The sequence below is a fragment of the Triturus cristatus genome, chromosome 2_2 (assembly GCF_964204655.1).
Source record: "Triturus cristatus chromosome 2_2, aTriCri1.1, whole genome shotgun sequence".
Taxonomy (NCBI): Eukaryota; Metazoa; Chordata; class Amphibia; order Caudata; family Salamandridae; genus Triturus; species Triturus cristatus.
Window position 1 is genome coordinate 68,507,058 of NC_140582.1, and position 22,055 is coordinate 68,529,112.

General features: G+C 46.4%; 1 protein-coding gene across 3 annotated transcripts in view; it reads right to left on the reverse strand.

Moving 5' to 3' along the window:
- Positions 1-22,055, reverse strand: part of LOC146861858 (uncharacterized) — a 93,655-nt gene that overhangs the window by 6,007 nt on the left and 65,593 nt on the right. For 2 of the 3 annotated variants that reach the window (XM_085641035.1, XM_085641036.1), the window contains exon 7: positions 12,829-12,924. In XM_085641035.1, coding sequence (XP_085497161.1) covers positions 12,829-12,924 — 96 coding nt within the window. The remainder of the gene's footprint in view (positions 1-12,828; positions 12,925-22,055) is intronic. The other variant, XM_085641037.1, reaches the window with a different exon arrangement.

The window sequence follows — 22,055 nt, forward strand, 5'->3', positions numbered from 1 at the left end:
AAGTAACCTTGAACCCCGGTTAAAGTTGACTCAAGCCTCAGCATCACAAAATGGATGCTGCCACCAGACACAAGTCTGACCTCCTGCTGCTGGGAGACCTTCCAGCGAGGGGAGCTTGGACAAAGGGTTTCCTGTCGAGGGCGGTGTTAGCACCATCCCAGACAGGGTTTGTGTATCCCAGGTAGGCAGGGCTGAAAGGAAGGTGATTGCAAGTGGCACCCCGGTGCTCACTGTGCATAGCCCGGCTCAAACCAGTTTCGGGGGCACACCAGCCCCTGAGCTGGGGCGAAGCCGGACAAAGGATAGGGGTGTAACCACCCCCCTCCTGGCTCCACCCATAGGTAGAACCTAGTCACGGGCCAGCCCCTTTTCTTAGAATAAAGGTAGGAGCGAGTCCCCTTCCCAAATGGGATAATTCTGAATCTTGAACTACTTTCCACGAAAGGAACTCTTGACTATTTCTGAAGACTCTCCCTTGTGGCTAAGGAGTAGCCACCCTGCACCAGCAGGCACCACCTAAGCGCTTGCGGTTTGCTGTAAGTCTCTCCTACGGATCAAGACTGCCCAGCTCGACGAGACCCGAGTCCCTGCCATCTCTGACCTTTTACCTACCTCATCAGCCCAGCTGAGAGTCGTAGGTGTGACGAGACCTGCGGGACCGGCCATCTTCAGAACCGGCACGACGCTTATCTAGCACGCCCACCGAGGGACCCTCGAGTGAGTGCACCTAGGGTTTGAGAAGCCCTAAACCTGAGCAGCTCCAGCACCGAAGTCTGCCTCCCCAGCATCCACGAGATCTGCGTGGGGGCCCTTCCGCTCCTTGCTGTTCACCGCATTGTTCGACCACTTGCCGACCGGCTTGTGGCCCTCTTCACGACGCACCACGATTGTTTCATCACTAGTCTGGTTGCTCCAGACTGGCTCTTGCTCCCCTTCAACAGAGGAGTACCACGGACCCTCCTAGTCCACTCCAGACGCCGCCTTGACTCCACCGCGTGGGTTTGCCACTGCCAAGATCCGCTGCCCCATTCCTGGGCCCAGCATCATTGACAGCAGACACCTTCGTGGGACAGCTCGCCCTCCATCCTGGTCGCCGCCGCGCCTCCAGGTCCGAGGAACAGCCGAGTCCGACGTCATCCACTCACCTGGTCGAGGTGACTTCAGCCGGTACCCTCCCGGTACCCCCACGATCGCTGGCTAGCGGTTGAGAACTGAGTCCCCTCTGCTTTCAGGTTTCCTTCATCACCGATCCAGGCTTGGATCTCGCTGAACATCGACACTGGTCGCCTGCCAGCAACTCTTCTTTCAGGCTCCTGAGACTACAACGAGGACTTCCGACATCTTGCCGAACCTTCCACAGCCGCAGCCTCTGGGCTAGGTAACTTGAGCATTTCGGTGCTCCATCGCAGGTTCGCTTTACAAGTGTCCAGTTCCTTTTTCGTTTAGTCCCACTGATCGGACCACTCCGGAATCAGTAACTTTAGACTTTCTAACTTCTCCCGTTCCACTTGCAGTGTAATGGTTTCGTGCCCTCGGGCATTTGTGTAAATTGTGCAACCAGAAGTATTTTCCTAAGAGTTTTGTATTGTGCTTAGCTCCTTGACTCATAAAGAGCCAGGGTAGTCTCGTTATAAATAAATATCCTTTATTTTCATAACAACTTGTGTGGTGTCCTTTCACTTGGTGTTCAAGGGGTATATGTGATGGTAAACAGCTGGCTTAACACGCCCTCTAGAGTTTAGCCTAAGACTGCTCGTATCCACGCTACTAGGATAGCTGGTCTATAAGGTTGACTTACAACCAATCATCAATAAGGGTCGTTTGGAATGATACACAGTGATCACTAGAATAGTGAGCACTACATATCAGGCCAACTTCTCACATTGGTGGCAGCGGTGGGATTTGAGCTTGCTGTTGTTTTACCACACATGTATCCTAAGAATATCGCAGTGAAAGATCACATAAGTACCCAGGTACATATAACTTAACTTAGAATACTCCGAGTTCTACTGAACCGGCTGTTGTAGTGTAACAGGGCTTAGCACACCCTGACTACAACTCTTAGCAAGGGATCAGTAGGTAAACACATAGTGTAGGTAGGTGCATCACTTACACCTCACTAGAAAAACATGTCGGTCCACGGAGAGTCTTCGCAGACTCCCTTAGTGGTCAGTGACCCTCCACAGGTCGTGTCACGATATGCAACTCTTAGCTTTAAGGAGATGAGACAACTGTGTGCCTCCAGGAAGCTAAACCAGGGTTCTAACCCTACCATCGCAATTCTGATAGGTCTCTTAGAGGCGTACGATGCTAGGAGGTCCTCTAATACAGGTCCCCCCAGTGCTGATGGGAACATGCCTCCCTTAGAGGGAACCCTCGGTGACCCCGACCTCGACCTCCACACAGAGGAGGAGGACGAGGAGGAGTTATCAGGAGACGAGGCAGACAAAGGTCCAGTGGTAGTCGGCAGGCTTACAAGGACCAACTTAAGCAGGCATGAGAATGGAACTGGGGGAGCCCCGGGCCCACGCTCAAGCAGGCCTAACATTGGGAACGGACGAGCTAGGTCTCTCTCCAGAGGCTCTGGCAGATCGGTTCATACACATGTCTCTCAGGCATCTTCTCAGAGAGGAATGACGTCCCCTCAGAGAAGGGAGCATGAAGCGAAGATGAGGGAAGTCAATCTGAGGATCGAGCGGGAAGAACTTGCCCTCGCCAAAGAAAGACTTGCCCTGGCCCGAGAGCAGAAGTTAAGTGGGTTAGATCCCACTGGTGGCAGCATTCTCAATAGAGAGAAAGACAGGGGTATAGACACTAGACACCTGAGTAAAATAGTGCCCCCCTTTAAACAAGGGGACGACATCCACAAGTGGATAACTGCCTTGGAGAGGGCCTGCACTGTCCAGTGCGTCCCCCCAAGTCAGTGGGCAGCTATACTGTGGCTTTCCTTTGAAGGTAAAGGAAGGGACAAGCTCCTCACTACTAGAGCTGAGGATGCTAACAACTACCAAGTCCTGAAGAACACACTGATTGATGGGTTCGGCTTAACCACGGAACAGTACCGGGTGCTGTTCCGGGACACCCAGAAAATTCAGTCTCAGGATTGGACTGACTTTGTCGATTGTGCCACTAAGGCTTTGGAAGGCTGGTTGCTGGGTAGCAAGGTTACTGATTACACAGGATTGTACAATCTTATCATGCGAGAACAGATTTTAAACAACTGTCAGAACCAATTGTTGCATCAGCACCTTGTCGACTCGGATCTGACCTCTCCCCAAGAATTGGGAAAGAAGGCAGACAGATGGGTCAGAACAAGGGTCAAGCAGAACCAGAACCAGAACCAGGGTGGTCAGAAGAAAGCAGACCGAAAGGGTAGTAACAAGAACGAACAAAATGACCAGAAGTCTTCGACAGGTCCCCAACAAACCAAAGAGGGTGGGGGTCAGGCTTCACAGAAGAAGAAGACTCAAGAAGGCCAGTCAAAAAGGTGGTGCCAATACTGTAAAAGTAAGACTCACTGGTTTAGTGAGTGCACCAAGAAAGGAGGGCAAACTCCTGCCACTGCAGCCCCTAAGGCACCTGCACCCCCTAGTACAGTCAGCAGTGGTAGTGCGCCTCCCAAGGCACTAGTTGGGTTAACCTTGGGAACCGAGGGGAGTGACGACTTAGTCGGCACACTCACTCAGGCCGTCCTTGTCTGTACAGGGGATATGGATATGTCCCCTGATGCCAGTCCCAATACTTTGGGCAAATACAGACAGACACCTTTGATTAATGGAAAAGTGGCTCAGGCCTACAGGGACACTTGTGCCAGTGTCACCATGGTGACGCCTAACTTTGTGGACCCTGGACAGATCATGCTAGGTACCAGTTACCTAGTGACCAATGCCAGCAACGTCACTACCAATCACAGTATGGCGGTTGTTGATTTCTCCTGGGGAGGGGTAAGTGGCCCGAAAAAGGTTGTGGTTAGTTCAGACCTCCCCGTAGAATGTCTGTTGGGCAATGATTTGGAAACGTCACAATGGTCAGAAGTGGAGCAGAGGACTCACATGGAAATGTTAGGCTTGCCAGCACATGTCCTTGCTGTGACCAGGTCACAGGCCAAAAGATGCCCCACTGAACAGGTGCTGGATCCTGGAAGAACGGACCAGACACCTTCCAAGAAGAGGAGCAGTAAGGGTAAGGCTTCGCCTTCCCCCTTGCCCCAGGTCGTGGATCAAGTCTCTGAGGAGGCTGACCTTAAAGAACTGAGGGAAACTGAGCCGAAAGAGCTTGAACCTGGTCCGGTTGAGTTTCTGGGCTCAGGGGGACCCTCCAGGGAAGACCTGGGGAAGGCACAGTTAGACTGCCCCTCCCTTGAAGCCCTCAGACAGCAGGCTGCTGCTGAGGCTGCAGGGAACGCCACAGGTACCCACAAGGTGTACTGGGACGATGGACTCCTGTACTCCGAGGCAAGAGACCCCAAACCTGGTGCGACCAGGAGGCTGGTCATCCCCTTGTCTCTGAGAGGTTTCCTTCTTACCTTGGCCCACGAGATTCCCCTTGCAGGTCACTTAGGCCAGAATAAGACTTGGGACAGGATTGTTCCACACTTTCACTGGCCCCACATGTCCGAAGATACGAAGGAGTTTTGCCGCTCCTGTGTCACTTGCCAAGCCAGTGGCAAGTCAGGTGGCACGACAAAGGCCCCCCTCATACCACTACCGGTGGTGGGGGTACCCTTTGAACGAGTGGGGATCGACATTGTCGGACCAATGGAACCCCAGACAGCATCAGGGCACAAGTTTATACTGGTGGTGGTGGACCACGCCACTAGGTATCCTGAAGCTATTCCACTTAGGACCACGACAGCACCTGTGGTGGCACGGGCCCTACTTAGAGTGTTCTCCAGAGTGGGCTTCCCTAAGGAGGTCGTCTCAGACAGAGGTGCAAACTTCATGTCGGGATATCTGACTGCAATGTGGAAGGAGTGTGGTGTCAACTACAAGTTCACCACACCCTATCACCCACAATGCAATGGGCTTGTTGAGAGATTCAACAGGACCCTAAATGGGATGATTCACGGACTACCTGAAAAGCTTCGGCGGAGATGGGATGTCCTGATACCCTGCCTCTTGTTCGCCTACAGAGAGGTCCCGCAGAAGGGGGTTGGCTACAGCCCTTTTGAGCTTCTGTTCGGACATCCTGTAAGGGGACCCCTTTGTTTGGTAAAGGAAGGATGGGAGAGACCTCTCAGAAAGCCGGCATCGAACATTGTGGACTATGTACTCGGTCTCCGCTCGCGGATGGCGGAGTACATGGAAAAGGCGTCTAAAAACCTTGAGGCGAGCCAAGAATTACAGAAAGCTTGGCACGACCAAAAGGCTGTCCTGACTGTGTACCAGCCTGGACAGAAGGTGTGGGTGCTGGAGCCAGTGGCCCCGGCAGCACTCAAAGACAAATGGTCTGGGCCCCACACGATCATTGAGCAAAAGGGAGAGGTCACCTACTTGGTAGACCTGGGAACTCCCCGGAGCCCCCACAGGGTGCTCCATGTAAACAGGCTCAAGGCATATGTCGACAGGGAGGGCATGGGCTTGCTCATGGCCACAGATGAGGGACAGGAGGAGGAGAGTGACCCTCTCCCGGACCTGCTCACTCAGAACCCTGACGATGGGTCAGTCGATGGTGTTGTCTTTTGTGGCAGCCTCTCTGGACATCAACAAAAGGATTGTAAACAGGTTCTTCAATCCTTTCGACATATGTTCTCTCTGACGCCCAGTCAGACCAATTGGTGTACCCATGAGGTCGACACTGGGGACAGTCTGCCCGTAAAGAGTAAAATCTATCGGCAACCTGATCATGTCAGAGACTGCATCAAGACGGAGATGCAGAAAATGTTGGAGCTGGGAGTCATTGAACCCTCGGACAGCCCCTGGGCTAGTCCCGTAGTTCTCGTGCCGAAATCTCACACCCAGGGCGGTAAGAAAGAGATGAGGTTTTGCGTGGACTACAGAGGTCTCAATGCAGTCACTAAGACTGACGCCCACCCAATACCAAGAGCAGACGAACTTATCGACCGGTTGGCTTCGGCCAGCTACTTAAGTACGTTTGACCTGACAGCTGGGTATTGGCAAATCAGGTTAGCTGAGGAGGCCAAGCCCAAAACAGCATTTTCAACCCCAGGTGGGCATTATCAGTTCGTGGTAATGCCCTTTGGTTTGAAAAATGCACCTGCCACCTTCCAAAGGCTGGTGAATCGAGTTCTCACTGGGTTGGACGACTTCTGCGCGGCGTATCTGGACGATATCGCTGTCTTTAGCTCCACCTGGGAGGATCACCTGGTCCACCTGAGGAAAGTGTTAGAGGCCCTGCAAAAGGCAGGCCTCACTATCAAGGCCACTAAGTGCCAGATAGGGCAGACACAGGTTGTATACCTGGGCCACCTTGTAGGTGGAGGCCAGGTTCAACCATTGGAGAGCAAAATACAGGCCATCCAGGACTGGGCTCCTCCAACCACCCAGACTCAGGTTCGAGCTTTCTTGGGCCTGACTGGTTATTACCGGAAATTTGTCAGAAATTATGGATCCATTGTGACCCCGTTAAACGACCTGACAAGTAAAAAGATGCCAAAAAAAGTTCAGTGGACAGCAAGCTGTCAGAAGGCATTTGATGACCTAAAGCAGGCCATGTGCACAGCACCTATCCTAAAGAGTCCAGACTACTCCAGACCATTCATTGTCCAAACAGACGCTTCGGAGCTGGGTGTGGGAGCTGTTCTATCTCAACTGAATTTTGATGGTCATGACCAGCCCACAGCTTTTATTAGCAGGAGGCTGACCCCCAGAGAGAAGAATTGGTCAGCTATTGAGAGGGAGGCCTTTGCTGTGGTTTGGGCCCTGAAGAAGTTGAGGCCATACTTGTTTGGCACTCACTTCAAGATTCAGACCGACCATAAGCCCCTCTTGTGGCTAAATCAAATGAAGGGTGAAAACCCCAAACTACTTAGGTGGTCCATTTCCCTACAGGGGATGGACTTCACAGTGGAGCATAGACCTGGCACTGATCATGGCAATGCAGATGGGCTCTCCAGGTATTTCCACTTAGAGCAAGAAGACTCACCTGGTCAAGGTTAGCTTATTGTCCCAAAGTTTGGGGGGGGGGGTCATGTAGGAGAGTAGGGTCTGCAATCCTATGATCACCCAGATTTTTTGCTTTTGCTTCATTGGTTTACGACTTTCCCCGGCTGTGGGCCTGCCAATCAGACCCACAGCCTAGCTGTTCTCTCTCGAAATTAACACACATGTACATTAGGTGCATCCACCAATTGGAACTGGGCCGCCTTGTCAGTCCCTGTCTCAGCATACCCCAGGTATCCAGGGCATCGGGGTACCCAGGGCCTACCAGGGGCTGCAGCATGTATTATGCCACCCCTGGAATGGCCGCCCAAATCTGACACAACTGGCTGCACGACAGCTGGGGCAACGTGGTGTAATCACCCGTTGCTATAGGTGTAGTATTCCTACACCTAACCCTAAAATGGACACATGGGTTCCTATCAGTCACTCCTATGGCAGGCCTTATCAATCCTGAAGGCAGAGTGCAGGGAATCATGTGGGACGGTGCTCTGGCGCGAGCTGAGCCCGTCGACGGCTTGCGGAACCAAGTCCTAATAGCCGTTCCATGGTGACGCGGGCCAACTACTTTTAAATGCATGATAATCCTCGCGGTTATTTGCTAACTTTGGCATCGCATCACCTACACATGTCGAGTAAGGTGTCATACGAATGGGAATACGAACCCCTCGCCAGTTCTGGCGACGGGGTTAGCATTCCCCCCTTTTAGAGGGGCACGACATGGAAGTAACCTTGAACCCCGGTTAAAGTTGACTCAAGCCTCAGCATCACAAAATGGATGCTGCCACCAGACACAAGTCTGACCTCCTGCTGCTGGGAGACCTTCCAGCGAGGGGAGCTTGGACAAAGGGTTTCCTGTCGAGGGCGGTGTTAGCACCATCCCAGACAGGGTTTGTGTATCCCAGGTAGGCAGGGCTGAAAGGAAGGTGATTGCAAGTGGCACCCCGGTGCTCACTGTGTATAGCCCGGCTCAAACCAGTTTCGGGGGCACACCAGCCCCTGAGCTGGGGCGAAGCCGGACAAAGGATAGGGGTGTAACCACCCCCCTCCTGGCTCCACCCATAGGTAGAACCTAGTCACGGGCCAGCCCCTTTTCTTAGAATAAAGGTAGGAGCGAGTCCCCTTCCCAAATGGGATAATTCTGAATCTTGAACTACTTTCCACGAAAGGAACTCTTGACTATTTCTGAAGACTCTCCCTTGTGGCTAAGGAGTAGCCACCCTGCACCAGCAGGCACCACCTAAGCGCTTGCGGTTTGCTGTAAGTCTCTCCTACGGATCAAGACTGCCCAGCTCGACGAGACCCGAGTCCCTGCCATCTCTGACCTTTTACCTACCTCATCAGCCCAGCTGAGAGTCGTAGGTGTGACGAGACCTGCGGGACCGGCCATCTTCAGAACCGGCACGACGCTTATCTAGCACGCCCACCGAGGGACCCTCGAGTGAGTGCACCTAGGGTTTGAGAAGCCCTAACCCTGAGCAGCTCCAGCACCGAAGTCTGCCTCCCCAGCATCCACGAGATCTGCGTGGGGGCCCTTCCGCTCCTTGCTGTTCACCGCGTTGTTCGACCACTTGCCGACCGGCTTGTGGCCCTCTTCACGACGCACCACGATTGTTTCATCACTAGTCTGGTTGCTCCAGACTGGCTCTTGCTCCCCTTCAACAGAGGAGTACCACGGACCCTCCTAGTCCACTCCAGACGCCGCCTTGACTCCACCGTGTGGGTTTGCCACTGCCAAGATCCGCTGCCCCATTCCTGGGCCCAGCATCATCGACAGCAGACACCTTCGTGGGACAGCTCGCCCTCCATCCTGGTCGCCGCCGCGCCTCCTGGTCCGAGGAACAGCCGAGTCCGACGTCATCCACTCACCTGGTCGAGGTGACTTCAGCCGGTACCCTCCCGGTACCCCCACGATCGCTGGCTAGCGGTTGAGAACTGAGTCCCCTCTGCTTTCAGGTTTCCTTCATCACCGATCCAGGCTTGGATCTCGCTGAACATCGACACTGGTCGCCTGCCAGCAACTCTTCTTTCAGGCTCCTGAGACTACAACGAGGACTTCCGACATCTTGCCGAACCTTCCACAGCCGCAGCCTCTGGGCTAGGTAACTCGAGCATTTCGGTGCTCCATCGCAGGTTCGCTTTACAAGTGTCCAGTTCCTTTTTCGTTTAGTCCCACTGATCGGACCACTCCGGAATCAGTAACTTTAGACTTTCTAACTTCTCCCGTTCCACTTGCAGTGTAATGGTTTCGTGCCCTCGGGCATTTGTGTAAATTGTGCAACCAGAAGTATTTTCCTAAGAGTTTTGTATTGTGCTTAGCTCCCTGACTCATAAAGAGCCAGGGTAGTCTCGTTATAAATAAATATCCTTTATTTTCATAACAACTTGTGTGGTGTCCTTTCACTTGGTGTTCAAGGGGTATATGTGATGGTAAACAGCTGGCTTAACACGCCCTCTAGAGTTTAGCCTAAGACTCCTCGTATCCACGCTACTAGGATAGCTGGTCTATAAGGTTGACTTACAACCAATCATCAATAAGGGTCGTTTGGAATGATACACAGTGATCACTAGAATAGTGAGCACTACATATCAGGCCAACTTCTCACAACAAGACTCTCCAAGAATGTGAACATGTCCAACATCTTAAAGATGGCGCTTTTATCCCCATTCTTGTCAAAAGCGGATTGTGACCTGATTTTACTATCCAACAAAAAGACTCTACTATGAGATGATATAGTAATAACAATCATAATAATAGTTATCATAAAAATGATAACTTACTTTCTGCTTCGTATCACAGTTCTTGTATCCTTGGGTATTGTAAATGATTGATATTTCTTTTATTACATAACGGTACTCAGTTTAACAACCTCAGAAGATGGAAGGCTGGGTTGACCTTTCCAGGATTGATATGTGTGTCACAGAAGATGTCCGTGACAAGGGTTTATTACCCTCACCCACCTTGCCAGCTTGTCAGAGCTATAAAACGCTTGTAAGGAAGATGCCTGTCTCTGTTGCTCAAAGACTGCTGTGTCAGCAATCGAATCGGGCACTTCTTCCAGATGGGCTGGTTGGGAATGGGCCCCTGTGGGGTTGGCGTGCAGAGAAAGCAGAATCTGCATTTTAGAGGTGAACACAACAGTAGTCACTTGCATCTGATGAGGAGACAATGGCAATGCGGAGTTGTGATTGTCAGGGGGGAGCTACAAGATTCGCTTTGATTGTGGGAGTGGAGTTGACAGTAATGGCAAATCTATTTGGCACACAGCCCTAGAATCTGTAATAAATGGAAGCCACCAAACCCCTAACTATAATGTTCATGGTCAATACTCAGACAATAGCGAAAATTTCTTACACCTCTGTGTTAAGACCACTCACTGCCTGTGGAATAAAACTAGAGGAATATTATGCTTTTACCTGGTCACACATTCGTAAACCTCCTGTGAAATGAAATAATATCGGTGCAATTACAGGACTGGAATGGTAGAGGCATTTTCAAATTATCCTTTTTGTTTAATTTTTCTGAAAATGGAGAATGCAGTTGCATGAAAAGTATTTCTTTCTCCTTCAATCCCTGCACTAGGGCCCTATTTATATTTTCACGGAGGGAGGCAGTAGCCTCTCTAGACCAAGGCAATCCACCCTTGGGACACCAATTACACGAAAACATATCAAAATATGAAAAACACTGAAAAATCATGGGAAAAAAGACTGAAAGTAGGATTTCAGTGTTTCTAACAAGACATGGAGATCCTCTGCACTGTATACATGTTCGAGCTCAGTAGAATCAGGATCAAAAAGAAGAGAGTTACCCAGGTTAGACCAAAAGGCACTGGGTCATATCACACTAGTGAAAATCAAAATTCCCTTCTGTGTCATAGACTATTTCTAATGCAGATTTCTAAATTAGTGTAAACTGAACCAACGTATCTGTTGATTGTGTTGATGATCCTCATCGATTAGGAAATATTGAGGAGACAAGATGGAGTAAATGAAACGAGTCCATCAGTCCTATCGGGATTCCCCTGTAAAGAAGTCACAAATTGCGAATGCAATTTCAAGGGTGCAAGGGTGTCAAAAGGACACCCTGTTGCACCCCTGAAATATGTATGTGTGCACATATGGTGTACATACATACCACCAAAAAAAGTGCATTTTTCAAAGAAATCGCAAATTACCACAAACTTGAAGTTGGTGGTAATTTGCGATTTCTTAGGGCAAAATCGCACAACTTGGATGCTTCCTGCATTGCATTTAAGGAATTGCAATTTGCGATTCCTTAAATGCATTAGCAAAATAGCGAATCGCAAATTTTGCGATTCTCTAAATTGCGAGGGCCTTTTGGGTTGATACATCCCAAAGGACTTTTTCCCATTTGCAAACGGGACAATTCTGAGAATCGGCCCGTTTGCGAATGGGAATTAGGCTTCATACATACGCCCCTTAGAGACCTGGAAGGCGAGTCTAGACAAATGCATGAGTCTGGAAATTCTCATTTACACCGCCTTAGGCTTCCCACAGAAACACCACAGAATATGGGCAACTTGGGCACAATACAGAGGGTTCCCCTTGGTGAAACTGGAGGCTTGATTCCACTTCAGTGATGTAGACATCAGGATATTTTGGGATGAGTGAATTAGATGAGCTGCAGGAAGGCGGATGGGAGGAAAAAGGGGTTATTATTGCTACCTAGTTTATGGATGTCTGAGACTCATGGGGGGGAGGAGGTGGGGAGACTAGGGGACTTTAGCGGCAGACATGCTTATACAATGGTGGATTCATAGTCTATGACGGTGTCTTTGTTATAACTAATAAAAAGTGCTCTAAAAAACATAATGAACTGAGGTGTGTATGGTGGTTTGAAAAAAAAATAATTGAGCCCGTCACAACCACTAGCACAACAAAGATCAAATGAACAATAACTCTTGGATGCTATAATGATGCTTCATGGCTATCTCTAAACAAATTACTTCTATTTCCAAGGATTCAGGTCACAAACTACCTAAAAAATCCTGAGTAGCACTGACAGCACACACTGTAAGATGATTGTTTTGTACAGCTTTTATGATTGGGATGATTCTCAAATAAATGCATAGTAATAAGCAATAGGCAACATCCTTTTCTTTCAAATATATAGCAATAAACGCCTGGAGATGCCTGGCACCCTGTAGTAATTTTAGCATTGTATGCAATGTTTGGCCCTAAACTAAAAAATGTTCAAAGATTTATCAGAGGATTCTCGTCATTGCCAAATTTGGGCACTGTATCTGTATTTAACTTTAAACCGTGACTTCATCTGGGAAAGGGTTGTGAGCTCTAAAGTCCAAACACAGCAAAGGAGCATGCACTGCAGTACTCAATGACTTACACCATAGAACACAAGCCCTTTAATCTCTTTGTCCGACATAGTACTGGATTTCTGTAATGTCTCCTTAACCTCTGTGTTAGGACTATGCCCCTGAAAGTAGCATCACATTAGAAATGTTATGTTTTTAAAGGTTTGAAGCAACAGCAAAACACTTTCCCTAACCAATATGTACGTGAGCTCAACTCCTTAAACCGTATATCTGCCCTCTACCTAAGATCTTCCATTTGCGCCTTGTTAAAACTGCGTACATAAATATAGCAAAGGTTATCAATAAAACTTCTACTCATTGCACAGTGACCACATACTCCATCTGGAGCAGTTTTATAGTGCTTGTATGCTCACCCGTGGTTCTTTCTTCAGGCTCTATCTGTTCCATGAAAAGTGTGTCTTCTTTATGGTTGATGTCTAGTGGAAACACAGAGGTGGCGTCGGAACCAGCTAGTGGTAGGAGAAAATAAAATATATCCTTTCACAGTATAATAACAGTGCACTAATAAAAGGTGATAAGAAAATAGTTTTCAATTTTAGGTTTCAAAGTCAGATTACAATTCAGATGTAAAAAAAATATGTCAAACCATGATCTGATAAACTTTAGTCTATGGGAGAACACACTTAGATGAGGTAGTGCAGTCAACAGTAAAGTGTGTCAATAGCTCCCCGACCGACGCTGAGGAACCAATGCTATGACACCAGTCGACCGTCATTTTATTAGTGCTATTGTTAGATGTAATTATGGGTGGCAAACTCTTTCCCTCCATTCAGAACTGTGGTATTTGTTTTACGGAGATATTGTGGCAATATCGTTTTAGTTTTCTTTTTCAATTTCAATTTTTTCCTGCAATATATTTACTGTGGAATGAATCCGTTACTATTGTTGGAAAAGTTGACTTTCTTGCAATTTACATACCTTGGGTGCCCTACAAGGCCCTTGTATTATATTGGCTGTCAACAATAAAATTATTTTGCTCTTCAATGGTATTTTAGGGGAATAGTACCGGATGGGTTCATTATTTTGGGGTAATCTCTCAAGGATCATCTTGGAATTTCAATGGATTAAGGCAATATGGTTTTAAACCCCACACTTCTTACCACTGTGATAATTTATCATTCAACCAGCAAAAGGACACTGGTTACCAGCAGAGACAGTGCTGGGTGAGATGGCATTCATAAAATAAAGATAAGATCCTCCTCATCCCACAAACAAAATATTGTACTGGTTACACTTGTTGATTTTGTGTTTGTTTTTTGGATCTAACTTTAGTTGGTTACGTTTAAGGAGATAAACTCTCTGCATCACCAAGGACTGATATGAAAATCATGTGCTTCTAATTCTCCCTCCCAATCGTTGTGGGCCACAACAAGGAGATAAGTTCTATAAAATACATTGTTATTCATCACCATGATAACTTTGGGTCACACAATAACTGCTCTTTTTTTCCAATGCAAGGGAATTACAGTGCATAATGTATCCACTGACCATACAGTGGTGTTACTGTGTAAAGAAAACTTGGAACAATTATGCTGTCATATATATATACTGTAAGCTCACAATCAATATGGTGTTAATACTGCCTAGTATTTGTGTTTTTATTAGCATGCAGACCAATGCATTTCCTTGTACTCTTCTGTTTGGAATTTTTCATTGATAACTCTTTTTAACAAGCATTTTTTTCAACTATATTTTATTGGGTTGTAGTCCTAAGCATCTTGCAACAAGTTTTTAACCTAAGCAGGTCTCCCTTCCACATCTCAAAATACCACCACCCCACCCACACGAATGAGCATGAGAGTCATCCAACTATACAAAGAAATGTAAGGTATCTTTTGCTTACATATCAGACATTATTATAAGGACAATCACAATTGTGAGCTGACATCGATTTTAGCAATAAGTCAGCTTTAAAGATTGCAATGATCTTGGGCTTGTGAAAAGCAATCCTCCTACAGACAAGTAATCCACCAATAGTCGCAAAGTGGCTTCGAATTTAGAACCCATTATCATTAAAGTCGCAACTTAGTTTTCCCCTGCCAACTGTTCCCACAGCTTATTGGTCCAGCCCTGTATTGTCGGTATATCCATAGATTTACATTTATAAGGCAGTATATTTGGAGTGGCTATGGCTAGTAAGGAACCTGGACCAAACTTTTAAACTGGCGAGCTGAGTATGCCTTTTAATAGTTTGTGCTTTTGAACTTGCTGTTAGTTAGGTTTCTACTTATTTTCAGTAACTCTGTCTCCGCTGAGCAATTCCTTTGAAATACTAGAGGACATTTTTGGCTTTTTTGGTAGCGCACTAATTTGAATGTTGCTACATTGGTAAATGTTTACAATTGCTTTGTGCACTTGCAAAATAAGTATGCTTTTTTCTGCAACATTTTGAGACTGTAACTGTTAACACTTTCACCGGTTAAATTCTCTAAACCTTTTGGACACATAATTATGGATGCAGAAATTAATGCATTTGGATTATAAAATTCCAATCCTGATTTGCAAAATCAACACTGGTGGAATTTTACCAGAATGTGGGGTTTCTATGTTTGCACATTTAAAGTGAAGGCCAGGTTTGTGAGAAATCCAGTGAGGTCTTACCTGCAAACATATGTGAAAACTACCTGCAAACATATGTGAAAACTAAGGGCAAACATATGTGAAAACCTCCTATGTCTAGTGGTACTTGCAGGATGTTTTCCACACTGAAAATGTAATTATGTCAAGGATAGGATTATAAGCATGTGCATGGTGGGAATGGGGAGGAATCACGCTCAAATTTAATGGGTGTTTATTAGAAGGGAGAAAAACTTACACTTGCTCCACATTTCAAAATCCAAATCTTTGCAAAGAGTGGAAATGCTACAAGGGTAAATGGTATGTATGTGTTTAATCCTAGACACTGCTGTTGTGCAGGAGTATGCCTAGGGAGCCACTTTCTGCCTTTCCTGGTTCTTTCTTTATGGATTTGGTCTTCTGAATTAATTGTTGCCTTTACTCTATTGCAGGAAGGGCAGTTTACAATTCTTTAGGCTTCTGCTCATTGCTTCACATTCGAATTATGCATGTTACTAAATGTTCCTAAGAACTGTGAGACTAAATAGGTTTCTTGTCTCTATTCTTCGAATTATTTGTGATTTGCATTTTAAGTAGGATTTTGTGTATATTGAATGAGCTTTAGCACTCATTCGTCTTCGAGTTACAGAGCATGAATCTTCCTTCTGCCATTGCATTTTGGGGGTTTCCTTTCCATTATTCCCTAATTCGCCTGGATCAAGCAGGATGGGCTACATTCTGGTTCAGCATTGTTCAAAATTATAACTATTCATCGAGTGTGTGAAGGAAAACACTATTTTAAACCAAAACAAAGAGCAATTTCATTCCTCCTTGATTCGCTCTCAACGGACATCTTAATTATACTGCTATGATGCCTTTTGTTTTGCGTCATAATTTATAACCTACCTGTTTTATTGTGTTTCTATATATCATTCACGCTGCTTTGCAGTTGATTCACAGCACTGAAAGATTGTATTGAGGGAATGGAAGCTACTTAATCAACTTCTGGAACTCCTCGATACCCTCCAGATGCCCATCGAGCATCCAGCGATTCATCTTAATGTTGCCACATGGCACTGGTCATCTCTCCGCTGCGTACAAGTCACTGATGTCTGGACTGAGTCCATTTCAATGGAAGTGTCTTTAACAGGGTTTGAGTGGAGTAGTTTGGAAACACTCTAAATGTTATTAATTTTAAAAGGGACCTGTGTTTCAGATCAAGTGTATCAGAACCTGTTAAATATTCTCCTGTTGGATTGTGTACGTAGGACCTGTCTAGATAGCAGTGATATTTCCCATGAGCAACTTCACAAGTTCTAGTCTGTACATTGTTAAAGAGTCTTACTGAGCACATTGCTACCCGAATGTGTCCTAGCACTGCTTAGCCAGATACTAGACTGAGTTAAACTAGAAGAAGCATGGAGACTCGCCGGATTAAACTAAAAAACAGTATTTGGGAAAGAGCCAGGTCTTAAGACCCTTTATAAATGCAAGACGATTAATTATTTCAGCTCTTAAACTTGTGAAAAGTGAGTTCCATCGATTATTGTAAGAACATTGAATGAGCAGCGACATAACCTGCACTTTCTCAAGCGGAGTACTTTGGCAAGATGCTCAGCGGAGGAGTGAAGGCTCAGAGATGAACAACTGTGAACAAGTTTAGTTTATAAATACTCAGGGCCTTGCCTTAAGTAATGGATAGATTTATTTTACCATAAGCTGTTCATTAATGGAGAGACAATGTAACCTGTAAGAACTAGGGCCACATGAGTCCTTGTGGGCATATATTACTCCATTAAAATGCTACCAATAAAGGTAACCATATTTTAGACCATTAAAATGAACTTCTGTATCTTCCATACAGGACAGTACAGATTATTGTACTATAATATGTAAATTCATAGAACAATCAAAGAGAATAAAAGGCCATATCTGAGACACCAAAAAATCTGAAATCCATTCAGCAGAAACAAAAACAATAGGAATACTCTGGTGCAAAATATTAGGCAAACCCCCAATGACAGGTAATTAAAAAAAGGGTTTTTCAAAGGAAAAATCCTTTTAGACCCCACAGCGAATCCCAATTAGGGAATGTGTTTTTAACATTGAAGCGGAAAAAGAGGCAAAGAGACAAGCTAGACAGAAGTAGGGCACAGAAATGTTTGAGAAAAGAAATGAGGGTATGGAATAAGCCCTAAAAAAAGACGCATGGAAAGGAAAATGCTACTTACCAGTATGCATCTGTTCTTGGCATGTAGAGCTGCAGAATATCATACTGTTGCATAGATCGCCATCTGGTGTTGGGCTCGGATGCTTGCACCTTGTTGACTTGGAAGAAGTCTTTTGTAGTCAAGAGATAGGTGACTCCTCTCTTGGATGATAGTGCGCATGGGCATCGACTCCATCCTCAGATTGTTTTTCACCATGATGGGAAATGAGTTTGTAAGAAACCGAAAAGATGTACATGTGAATGTATCTAAGTAAGAAAACACTGGAACAGATACAGGTACCGGGGAGGCGGGTGGGCGTGTGATATTCTGCAGATCTACATGCCAAGAACAGATGCATGCTGGTAAGTAGCATTTTCTGTTCGAGGCATGTGAGCTGCATAATTCATACTGGTGCATTGACTGTACAGCAGTGTCTCCCCTAGCAGTGGTCACCTGTATCTGTTGAAGTGGTTTGGAAAAGTGTCTTAAGAACAGTCTGGCCTACAGAAGCCTGTTGCTTCGCCTGCACGTCCACACAATAGTGTTTGGTGAAGGCGTGTGTAGTAGACCATGTCGCTGCTTTACAAAGGTCCTCTAGGGGAATGTTCCCTAAGAATGCCATGGAAGCCGAAAGTTTGCGTGTTGAATGTGCTCTAGGGGGAATTGTTAATGTGCATTTTGCCTTTTGGTAGCATATTTGAATGCATTTGACTATCCACCTGGCGATTCCAGCTTTGGAGATGGGATTTCCTTTATGAGGTGGAGAGAAAGCTACAAACAGTTGGTTTGTCTTTCTAAAAGGCTAAGTCCTGTCAATGTAATAAAGTAAAGCTCTCTTGACATCAAGTGTGTGAAGAGCTCTCTCTGCTACGGAGTCTGGGTTTTGGAAAAACACTGGTAACTCTACAGATTGATTAAGATGGAAAGCAGAGTTTACTTTGGGAAAGAATTTTGGATTTGTTCTAAGAACCACCTTGTTATGATGTATTTGTAAGAATGGTTTTGGTATGGTTAAAGCCTGGATCTCACTTACTCTTCTAAGAGAGGTGATTGCGACGAGGAAAGCTACTTTCCATGCAAGGAACTGCAATTTACATTTGTGTAAAGGCTCATATGGGGGACCCATTAGTCTAGTAAGGACAATGTTTAGGTGCCACACCGGAGAGGGAGGTAGTTTGGGTAGAATTATCCTTTTAAGGCTTTCCATAAAGGCTTTAATTGCGGGTACTCTAAACAATGACAAATGTTGTCTGTTTTGCAGGTAGGCGGCGAGGGCAGCCAGATGTAATCTGATGGATGAGTATGCAAGATTACATCTTTGTAAATGCAGTAAATAGCAAATGATGTTCGGAATGGAAGCATCTATCGGGTCAATTTTGTTGTTATTGCAGTAAATGACGAATCGCTTCCATTTGGCTGCATAGCAAGCTCTAGTAGTAGAGCGTCTGGCTTCTTTGATAATGTTCATGCAGTCCGGTGGGAGGTTAAGGCAACCGAACTCTAGGACTTCAAGAGCCAGATTGCTAGATTCAGTTTTGCTGGATCTCGGTGTCTTATGTCTCCATGGTTCTGCGTCAGCAGTCTTGGGGAGAGACATAGCTTTTGGTGTGGAACTACTGAGAGTTTGAGGAGTGTTGTGAACCACGGTTGCCGCGTCCATGTGGGAGCAACTAGGATCATTTTGAGAGACTGTTGTTTGAGCTTGCGTACTACTAGCGGAATGAGTGGGAGTGGCGGAAAAGTGTACGCAAACCTGCCTGACCAGTTCATCCATATCGTATTGCCCTTGGACAACGGGTGTGGAAACCAGGCAGCGAAGGTTGGGCATCTTGCATTTGCGTGTGCGGCGAACAGATCTATGTCTGGGCGACCCCACATGTGGAAAAATGGTTGAAGAACTTGAGGATGAAGTTCCCACTCGTGCAGCTGCTGTGACTGAAGACTAAGCAGATCCGCAATCTGATTGTGTACTCCTGGAAGATATTCTGCCAGAAGATATATGTTTCGCGGAATGGCCCATCTCTATATGCTTTGCACTAGGTGAGACAGTTGCAAAGAATGTGTTCCTCCTTGTTTCTGTATGTAGTACATTGCCTTCATATTGTCTGTGCGGATCAGGACAGCTTTGTTGAGGAGATGTGATGGGAATGACTTTAACGCTAGAAATATTGCCAGTAATTCTAGGTGATTGATGTGTAGGACGTTATGTTGAGTGGTCCACCTGCCCCGAGTTGTGTGATTTAGGAGATGGGCTCCCCAGCCAGTGAGTGATGCGTCTGTTGTTAGCACTATCTGTGGAACTGGCTCTAGGAACGGCCGCCCTCTGGAAAGGTTTTGTGTGTTCCACCACTGCTGAGAGCGGTATGTGCGGCTGTCCACCAACAACAGATCTGTAAGTTGACCTTGAGCCTCATTCCATTGACGTGCTAAGCATTCCTGTAAGAGGGCGCATCTGAAGTCTTGCGTGAGGTACTATGAAAATGCAAGAGGCCATCATTCCTATGAGCTGCATAAACACTCACGTTGGAAGGGAGTGTTAGGGTTGAAACTTTGTGATGAGAGTCGGCATACTAGCTATCCTGACTGGATTGGGGTATGCTAGAGCTTTGGACGTGTCTATTGTGGCCCCTAGATACTGATGTAGGTGTGACTTGGAATGGTTTATTGTGAACCTCAAGTCGTGTAGCAGCTGAATTGTTTGGTGAGTGGTGATGAACACACTGACTGTGCGATTTGGCTTTTATCAGCCAATCGTCCAGGTATGGGAGCACATGGATTTTCTGCCTCCGCAAGTGTGTGGCTACTACCGCGAGACACTTAGTGAAGACCCTGGGTGCTGTGGTTACCCCGAATGAGAGAACCTTGAAATGATAGTGTTGGCCGTCCACGGTGAATCTTAGATATTTCCTGTGAGCAGGGTGTATGGGAATATGGAAGTAGGCGTCCTTGAGATCTAATGTGACAAGGAAGTCGTCTTATTGGAGCAGTGGAAGGACCTGAGAGTGATCATGTGAAAATGATTCGACTGTATGTAGAAGTTGAGAGGTCTGATGTCTAGTATAGGCCTGAGAGTACCGTCCTTCTTGGGAATGAGAAAGTACAGGGAGTAAACCCCTATTCCTTGAAGCTCTGGGGGAACCGGTTCTATTGCGTGCTTCTGAAGCATGGAGAGAACTTTTTGTTTGAGAAGCGTTAGATGTTCTGTGGACATGGGACGCTGTTTGGGTGGTATGTTGGGGGGAGTTGCAGTAAGTTCCAGGCAGTAACCATACTGGATAATTTGTCTTACCCACTTGTCTGTGGTGATGGAATTCCAGACAGGTAGGAACTGTGAGTGTCTCCCTCCGACCGGAGTGGAATGGTCTGGAGGTAGTGGAGGGAAGTCACTGTTTGTTAGTGGGGGAGGTGCAAGTGTTGTTACCTCACCCGTTTCCTTTATTATTTCCCCTGTATCCGCCTCTGAAATATCCCTTGTTGGGGGATGTTTGCGTGGGACTTTTATAGGAGGAGGAAGCAGTGTCTGTGCTGATGTTTTTGGATGCGACCCTATTAAAGGAGCGACAAAAGGAGCCTCATGTAGATGGAGACTGTAATGCTTCCATTGATTTTGCAGTATCAGTATCTTTTTTCATTTTTCTAAGGCTGTGTCTACAGCTGGGCCAAAAAGTTGTACCTGATTGAAGGGCTGATTCAGAATAGTTGTCTGAACCCGGAAATGCGCAACCATGCGTGCCTCCGTAATAACACGTAATAACACACTAGTGTTGATTGATCTAGATGCAGTTTCTGCTGCATCTAGGACACATTTAATGGATGCGTTTGTTATCAACTTGCCCCCTGAATCAAATCATGGGCTTTGGCCTTGTATTGGTCAGATAAATGCTGCATTAGGCCCTCAAGCTTGTCATAGTGAGCCCTATTGTACCTCGCAAGTAATGCTTGTGCATTAGCTATCCTCCAGTGATTAGCTGCCTGGGAGGCAACTCTTTTGCCTGAAGCTTCTAGTAACTTAGACTCCTTGTCTGGAGGTGGAGCATCACCGGAGGTCTGAGAGTTGGCACGCTTTCTAGCATTGGTCACCACCAAGGAATCTAAGGGGAGGTGGCCTTTAATGTAGGTGGGAACATTAGGGGCGGGTTTATATTTTTTCTCAATCCGAGGTGCAAGCATCCGAGCCCAACACCAGATGGCGATCTATGCAACAGTATGAATTCTGCAGCTCATATGCCTCATTTGGCAGAGCAGATACAACTTTTAAAACTGTATTTAAATCATCTCAAAGCAAAAACAGTACTGCATTCCCTCACAATTAAAAATAAGTATTGTAATTAGTGAGAATTAGTTGCCGGCCCTTATGATGAGCAAACATCATAACTCTGCAACAGTGTCTGTGGTGGTTAGTCCAACACTAAACACCACAAATATATAAATGATGGAGGGTGTCGGTGTATTTCCCTTGAACTCTGATCAGATTCCTCTAGCTAAAGGGATGGTCTCTTATGGTAGTTCAATACCCCAGCGCCTACTGTGTTCTTCAGTTTGTGCATTTGAAGCCCCACAGGAAGGTCTATGTTGAGGCCTACTGAGCAGCAAAAGCCCAGTGCTATCCAACACTTGAAACATTTTTATGAAGCGATTTCCCGGTTTGCATATTCACCACCTACTCTCCTCCATAAGCACCAGTTCTTAAGGCTGTAAGGTTACATAAAGAAGTGGTGACCGACAGCCATTAGCAACACACAGGGAGTCTCACAATCATAAGATCCATTTATATGTAATCACAGTTAGTCAAAAGACTTATGACTTGATATAAG